Source organism: Phaseolus vulgaris, chromosome 2 (assembly GCF_051622355.1).
Source record: "Phaseolus vulgaris cultivar YP4 chromosome 2, ASM5162235v1, whole genome shotgun sequence".
NCBI lineage: Eukaryota > Viridiplantae > Streptophyta > Magnoliopsida > Fabales > Fabaceae > Phaseolus > Phaseolus vulgaris.
The window spans coordinates 25,755,307-25,763,910 of NC_143499.1; the positions used below are offsets into that span (position 1 = coordinate 25,755,307).

Consider the following 8,604-nt stretch of genomic DNA (forward strand, 5'->3'; position numbering starts at 1 on the left):
TACGAAGAAAATCGCATAATGTTATAATCTTTGGTGTAACTATTTATTTAAAACATATTTTATTTATGACCTTTAGTTGTCCATTGCAACAAAAAAACACACAAGTACAACATTAATTAATAGTAATTAGTAATTAAAAAATAACAATTAAACTGAAATTAGATTTGTTTAAAAAAATAACAATAATTATACCAACCAAACAATTAACATTAGGTAAAACATGTAAATAGTTGTAAATCATAAATAAAATATATTAAGTTTCAATGTTTGCAATAACTTAAAAAAAAAATATTGTTAATGTGCATTATGTCATATAATTACTTAAATTTAATAATATAGAATATATAATTATATAATATATATATATATAATATTTAATTTTAATTTTAATAAAAAGGTTAAATTTAAATAATATTGAAATTGAATTAAATTTCAATTGTATAAAAAATGATTTTAGGAATCCGAAATTTAAGTTTAAATTATTAATGTTTAATGTTAGAAATGATTATCTAAATCTACCCAAATCTAATTTGATAAGGAAAAGAAATAAATATTTTGAAAACTATGTGATTGAAACTACATTAGTACATTAGCCACGTGTATTTGAAAAAGAAAAAAAAATGAAGTCCGTCACAGTAAAACTAAAAAAAAAAGTACATCAACAACATCGAAGATTCCAATATAGCATCTCAAAGGCTAATAGTAGATTACAGAATTATTGAAAAGTAGAGGAGTAAAATCCAAAATGAGAGAGAAGAGTTTATATACGTAATTAGCAAACAAAATGAACATATTGAACAAGAGGTCGGAGCTAAACAAATAAACGAAGCAAAACAAAACTTATATTCCTAATATAGTTCTTATCTGATCAGGCGGATGCCTTGCCAACGCCCTGGGGTCCGGGTAACCATTTTTGGGATCCATGATAGCCTTATAAATAAGCTCGTAAGCTTCGGCCAACGACCTGGCCACGCCAATAGAAGCTTCAGAACGCAACCTTGGAACCTGCATCTGCTCAAATTCCGGCAGGGAACTTTCACTTCCCAAAACAAGGCCAAACAGAGCTTTCAAACACTCCGAAAGAACGGCTGGACTAGTGTCCTCCCTCTCAGCCAATGGGGTACCCACTTCATTCTCCCCTTCCTTGTGGATTGAATTCCGCAAGTGCGGCATCTTTTCTGATAAATTACATCTTCTTAAGATTGCTTCGGCTTCTTTTTCCACAAGAACACGTAAGTGATTATCTATCATTGCTCCGAGTCTATTTACGTAATCAGCGACAGGCTCGTATCCAGATAGAGGTTGTTGAATGGCACACAAGCAGTTAATGAGAAAGATCTTTGAAGGGGTTTCACTAGTCTGTCAACACATGGCACACGCGTTAAGGCAAAAGTCGCACAGAACCAAAAGATATTCTATTGCATAAAACTTCCACAAGGAATTTAATTTTTTTTATAAAGATTGGATACATTACATATATGTTAAAGTTCTCCCATATTCCTTTCACTTACCTGGAATAATGGGAGTATGAAACTATATTTGTTGGTCCACAAGATTATACATTTACAACATGACATGGAATTTCTCTTAGAAAATTTCCAGTAAAATTACAGATTACTTCAATTTCAGGCTCTAGATTCCAAATAAAGTTTTCATTTAATTGCTGGTGGGACTGATTTTAAAAGGATGTATAGATAGACTCATGCACCAACATGGCAAATGAATAGCACATGCAGACACAAACAACTGCAGATCATTAAGATTTTTATATTGTCTTACTAAAGAAGAGTATACTAAGGACACTGATAAAGAAATATAAATATATTAAGTGTTTCTATTTACTTTCAAAAGTATTACATGACATCTGCATTTTCAATACGAAACTTTCTTTCTTTTCCATTGAATACTTTCCACTTTTGTTTTCTTAATTAGTGCCCAATAGCATTGTCTCTCTCTCTCTCTCTCATTATATATATATATATATATATATATATATATATATATATATATATATATTATAAAATGGGAATAAAAAATTATTAAAATGCAGAGGAATAAAGTTATAGCAAAACCAGAAGTTTGTTAAAGGAAAAAAAACACTGAAATCCTACAAGCAGCAAATATCTGCAAAACTCAAAAGAGAAGGGAAAATTTAGTTAAATGTAAAAAAAAGAGGAGCAAGGACGGACCAGTGAGGATGAAGCAGAGCTACTATTTGACAAGATTGCGTCCACTGATGATTTAGTATGTTGATTAGAATCAGAACTCGTCCTACTCCTCCTTGATGAGTGACCAACTCCTTTTGACTTGTGTGCCTCCGCTGCTTGTTCACACATCTGCAACAAATAGGAAGCTAAAGCTCTGATCTCCAATGATTCATTAAAATAACAGCCAATGGAAAATGAATAACCATAATCTAGATCTCTGTTGAAATTGGAATGTTTTACTATGGGGAACAAAGGGAAAACAAGTACTCCTATGATACAATATCAAATACTCTTCAAATAAAAAGTTGATTATTATCACTCTAAAGCCAAATAGTTCAAGGGTCTACAGCAAGGGCCGATTGATAGACAGTTGCTAAATATAAAAATGCCAACTTGCCTCAACTTTCAAAGACAATTGCTTATTTTTGCCAACTTTGTACGATAATTTTTTTAAAAATAGGCGTGACCCTTTCTCCCAAAATTAAGCTTTATCTGACACTGATACACTTACATTTAAAATATGTACTGTAGAGTATCAGTCAGTAACTAAAAATAGAAGAGTGCTTAATATACGTTGAAAGAATGCTTGTAAGTTAGAACTGTTGCTTTTTGGTACAACTAATAGTCCTGTATTATGAATTCTCATAGTCCTTTGGTTAAACCTTAATCAAATAAAAGACTTAATCAGCGAGGGTCTGCCACTTATTTATTACCCATGTGAAATAAGACAACACGCACCAAAGATCCCATAACCCAACCCCTTTCTCCTAAAATAGCCTCATATATAACATTCCACTAGTATATATAACTATCATGGTTTTCATTTGTATATACTTCCAGACATTAAAGATACATAAAATATATAATCTTTGTGATTTATTCCATGAAATCATTTTCAGGAATTGATATTTGAGTACCATGGCACTTAATTAAAAAAACAAGTATTGTGATAACAAATGTTGATAGAAGCATCTCTTACTCTCACCATTTGTTCGTAGTAAACTATAATTGGTATGTACATTTGAGTTTCATAAGTTTGACTTGGATAACATTTAATAATGATTTTCAATTTTAATATGATTTCTTAAAAAGAAATACAATAACATCAATTTTATTTTGTGAATTTTATATACGAATAAGTACATACTTTTTAATATGAGACGAATCGACATGTCTACATGCAGTAGTCAATACACGTATCGTATTCGGGCATCAAAGGTGTCATATAAAGCTAAAATCTCAAGCACAACTATTATCAAATGATTATCTAAGTGACCATATTATATTACCAAGATCAAATTTTATAATAATATTTACAAATTCACATCATTTTCTTTCATGACTACACAGAATGATTATGCTATCAATTATCAAATGCAGGTAACAGATTGAGAAGCATACCTGAATTATTGGATCCAGTATAGCAGATACAACTGGACCAAAAGCAGGTTTCTGACCAGAAGCAGGAACCATTGCACTGTTGTAGGTGTCAATTATTTCAAGAAGTACAGATACCCCTTCCCTCACAGCTGGTGGCGGGGAAAGATCAACAGCAACAAGTGGGGGATACCGCAAAAGCTTTTCCCCTCGAACTTTCAAAATATCAAAACATGTTTTCTGAGCAGCATCTTTCAGTGCCCATAGTGTATTACAAAGTGCAGTTTCTCGCCCAAGTAAATCTGAGATCTATAAGATCATCAGAAGTCACAAAAATAAATAAACATATGGGATAACTAAAATCAAGAAAAAAGGACGAAGATGAGAACACTCACAGTGTAGCAGTAAAATTCAAGTGTATTACTGAGTTTGTAGGATACTATAAGACTTGGTTGAGACTGCAAAACTTGTTCAACTCTCAATTTAAACGGTCTACATACTCCTTCAAAAATTCTATCAAGAACAAACATCAAGTCAGATTCTGTCTTCCCAGAGCCATTCTCAGTGTTGTTGGTGAATTGCTTTGGTCCAGAATCAACAATAGCATCTGGATCAAGCAACACAGCTACAAGTTCACGTTCAGATGCTAAGGCCTGCATACATACAAAAAAAACATATGATGAACAAACAAGACATGGCAGAATAATAACATTCAGAAGAGGCTCCAAGCATTCATCCACAAGCTTTTCATGTCATACCTGATGTAACCAGCCTAGCATGTCACCGACATAACGCAGTGGGTCATGAGCATGAACTTCAATTGGTCGAGGCAATCCACCAGGTCCTCCACGTGTAAGAGCACTTATAAATCTTCTAAATAGTGCATTGTGTCTCATATTGGCAACCTGCAAAATTAGTAAATCAGTAATTTCTGATGCACAAGCTAAGGAATCCAAGTTTCCATAATTTGAGAATAAGAATATTCTTTATATGTTATTATGATGTGAAGTCCACTAGCAATTTTTTATAATCGACACTAATAGATGATGCAACATAACATGCTTCATAATACAAAATCTCTCCATACTAACATGGAAGATGGCAAATTTGAAATCCCAATAAAAACAAGAATTATCAATTTTAGAGCCAGTTCATTAAATCCATGACAGAATTACCTCTTCTGCACAATACTTGAAAAGGACAGATCTTTCCCTGAGGTAACGCACAGCTGTTTTCAGAAGCTCGCTAACTTCCGGATTGTCAGTGTCCCCCAATTTTCTACATTCAGCCTGAACCCACCTAGAAATGAAAATTATAAGTAGTTATATATATGATAAATCTAGTTGATCTTAGTACAAAGAAACAAATATCTATTCTTGACATCTATATCAACAATACAGAAATTAAAATTCACACTTCATACTTGTAGTAACTCACAGATAAAATACAATTCATGTTCTAGCCATATGAGCTGAACTAGATGAATCTTCACCTGCATAGACGTTCATAAGCTCCTTCTTGATAAACAGCCATCATATCCATCAACTCTAAACCAGCACGCTGCAATGAAATTCCTTAATTTAATAAAATTGTAATTTTATTTTGAACGAATAAAGTAGCAGCTAAGTTTGGGGCAAACCTGCCTGAAAAAAATAATATAGAGTGCAAATTGTCACAGAAAAGTAAACAGCGCGCAACAAAACAATTATTAACATGAAGAAATAGAAAGACTTAGTTGCTTTGGTCATTTATAGCTCATATAAAAATATAAAGGATTTAAGTGAATAATATTTATCTAATTCTATTTAATTATAGAACATCTTACTATGCATTTTGAGTTGTCAATAATATTTTTCACATTCATCTTTGTAACGCTATTACCAACTTTGCAGCATAGTGAGCTAGCATAACTATAATCATTTAGTCAACGAGAGAAAATATTGCCTCGGAGAATGACTAGTATTCCAAATTAAACCCGTAATTATATACGCAATTTGGATTCAGAATTCAGATTGCTAACAGCAGGTTTAGTATTGCACAACACATAAAATAGGGCGATAAAGATGACAAGAAGATTACCTGATGATGTGTCCTTAGCAATACTTTGCAATTGGCATGAATCTCTTGGACATGAGATAATGCCTTGAAAAAGTTTTCATTCAGCTCCTCTTCCCTAAGTGCGTTTATCTACAGATAATCAACAACTAATTGTAAGAAGATTACAATACATCTATTTCACTTAATTCACAAAGCCATAGTTAAAGTCAAGTCATAAAACAATGGTTTAAACCTCTTCAGGGGAGAGCTGATAATCCCGTAAGAAACATGCTACAATCTCTTGTCTTTGTGTGGTAGTTTCAAGCTCCTGTTTGAGCCTCTCGGTGGTACTGATAATGTCAGTAGTGCTAGCACTACAACTATTCAAAGCCTTTGCTATCCTGTAAAAGTATAAAACCTCAAATTTTATCAGTACCAGAATAAAGAATTTATTCTCTTCGAAAGAACAATGAGACAGTTTCAATTTTCAAAGGTAAAATTAACAAGCTATGAGGAAAACTTTAAAATCCTAACCCCAACAGAGTGCTGTAGTACCAAACAGACGTGACTCACAAACTGGTTATTATGGAGCTGTGCTGCTAAACCAAAATTGAGAATCACAAGCTAAATTCCGTAACAAATATAAAAATTAAATCTTTTGATCACAAATCATACGCAGCTCTAATATGCTTGCTAGCGTGGAACTGCCTTCCTTGTACAATAATTTAGCAAATTTTTCACCCAAACCATCCACTTATCCCAAGAACTTCGTATCAAGTGATAGGAAACATTCTAAACCAAACCAGAACTCCAGACACACGAAGTACAGCATTGAGCAACCTAATTATAGCTTTTTTATTATTATTATTTTCTGCATGTGAAGCATAAAATGCATCCGAGTTATAAAACTATAGAAACAAGTGATTAATAATAAGTGTTCTAAATAAAACGTTGAATATCAGGACACAACGAAACTATCTCCTCCTAACTGCATTATTCTCACTTACAATATACAAGCCTAAGATCATTTTTTAGTGAATATGCTTATCATGTAGGGATGACAAATAAACTCACACAAACACGTCTTTATTATGACGGAGAATCCCCACATTAACCAACCACGGGTACAGGTTTAGATCAGGTAAGGAGCGGAGATAAGTATGTACAATCTGCCCTGTCCTGTTCCCATTTCAAATTACTAAAACACTCTTAGTTTATTAGGTAACCTAAAAAACTTATTTTCATTATTCTATTTGCTCATTTGTTTTGGTTCATTTGAAGAATCATTCTTTAGCTATACAATTTTCTATTCTCTCACAATAATTCAACTCATTTTATATCCACCAAGTTCACTTGAATCCCAAACACTTCAAGTCATTTTATATCCACCAAGTTCACCTGAACCCTCGAGATACTTTTCCCTCTCAACATTTGCAAAAGTAACCTTGTAATGAAAATTCAATTATGTGTAATTGTTTACTATTTTATATAACTATTTGACATTTATACAATTGTTATTTGCTACTCTATTTTAATATCTATGCAATTATAATTTCTTCTTTGAAATTTGACATTAAAGAAAAAAAAATGTATATCACTTTTGACATTGAAGAAAATAAAGTGCATATCCTTTTGACATTGAAGAAAATAAAGTATATGTCCTTTTTACATTAAATCCTTTATAATATCATTTTTCCTTAAGAAATAAGGATTGGAATGGGACACAAATTTCAAAACCAACGGGAATAGGTATAGAGATAAGGATAGGGATAGAGATGGGTATGAACTTAATTTCGGAAACTAGTATAGTCAAATCCGCACCCGTTGCCTTGCCATACTATTACCATGCTTCTACTGCATATATTCTTTATCAAGATGGAAAATGATCAACGACTAATTAGTCCAGTTTTCCAAAATTGTCTCATTTCGACTTTTGGATACTTATTTCAGCAGTAATATATATTTGAGCCTACTAAGAACTTCCAGCGCAATGTGACAGTTTCATATCTCACAGTCAATTACCAGGACACAAAGCGATAGAAGCGAATGAACTCGATAGCATTCTACTAAGCAACGAAATCCGGCATCAAGCACACTAGCGTCAACTTAATGATAAACACGCAAACAACGAATTGCAACTAAGGAAGCCTTCGAAACAGAAATCTAAACCTGTCGCAGCATTCGGCGAGCGCATCGACCTCGCTCTCCACGCTATCCAAGGCCTAACAAAGAAAATGCAGAAAGAAATGAACCGGATCAGAACAGCGGAAGCAAGCGATGAAACCGCGAGAGAAGATTTGCAAGATCGACGGTGGAATAGTAATTACCAGTTGCGCGGCGTGGGAAGCATCGAGGAATTCTCCGTTAATGGAGAGAGAACGCTTCTCGATGGTGGATCGTAGGTTGCGACGCGCCTGAGGAGTGTTTTCGTCGTAGAAGGAAGAAAGTGTGTTGAGCGAAGACAAGAGATCAGGCGTGTCGATCCTCGATACTAGAACCTTCTTCAGCTTCCGAGAAAGACCCGGCGCTAGACCCGCCACCGTCGTTCCCATTGTCTTTTTCTTCTTATTCATCTTCCTCCTCCTCTCCGATCTCGGTTCAGATCTTTGTTCTAACTAGCTTCTTCGTTTCAAGCAATTTTGTTCGTTAAACCCGGTTCAGGACTCTCACCGGTCGTGTCTCGTGGATTCAAAGTTTGACGGGCTTATTTGGATATAGGCCCGAATTTTATGGGGAATGACTGTTTCTTCCTGCACCCATATCTTCTCCTGTCACCCCATATAAAATATGAAAATATATTTTTATCCTTCTTGTGTTACCTTTCTGATTAGATAATTCAGAAATTAATCTTGAATTTAGAAATAACTTATATACTTTTAAAAAATAGTATTTCGGATTATATAATCTAGAAATTTGAATTTAAGAGTAACTTTTGGATTATATCATCGGACACGTATTTGAAAAAAGGCTTCCAGATTACATA

General features: G+C 33.6%; 1 protein-coding gene across 2 annotated transcripts; it reads right to left on the reverse strand.

The window, feature by feature from the left end:
• Positions 1-654: 654 nt before the first annotated feature.
• LOC137811082 (oligomeric golgi complex subunit) lies at positions 655-8,380 on the reverse strand. 2 transcript variants are annotated; one of them, XM_068612670.2, is made up of 11 exons: positions 7,949-8,380; positions 7,791-7,843; positions 5,875-6,022; positions 5,664-5,771; positions 5,077-5,144; positions 4,760-4,883; positions 4,343-4,489; positions 3,980-4,237; positions 3,609-3,893; positions 2,190-2,336; positions 655-1,359 (listed from the first exon to the last, which is right to left on the reverse strand). In XM_068612670.2, exons 1-11 carry the CDS (start codon positions 8,192-8,194, stop codon positions 841-843), a joined length of 2,103 nt encoding a protein of 700 aa, XP_068468771.1. In that variant the 5' UTR covers positions 8,195-8,380; the 3' UTR covers positions 655-840. The 2 variants fall into 2 exon arrangements, with proteins under 2 accessions (XP_068468771.1, XP_090154558.1); XM_090298432.1 differs by having other exon boundaries at positions 5,022-5,144; positions 7,949-8,321.
• Between the last annotated feature and the right edge of the window lie 224 nt (positions 8,381-8,604).

What these genes read in the sequence shown, in the direction of transcription:
- LOC137811082 (XM_068612670.2), bottom strand. Translation starts at nt 8,194, where the DNA reads ATGAATAAGAAGAAAAAGACAATGGGAACGACGGTGGCGGGTCTAGCG. An exon ending in CTCGCCGAATGCTGCGACAG is followed by an intron (nt 6,023 to 7,790) that starts GTTTAGATTTCT and finishes ATACTTTTACAG; the next exon opens with GATAGCAAAGGCTTTGAATA. An exon ending in TGCTAAGGACACATCATCAG is followed by an intron (nt 5,145 to 5,663) that starts GTAATCTTCTTG and finishes ATTTCATTGCAG; the next exon opens with CGTGCTGGTTTAGAGTTGAT.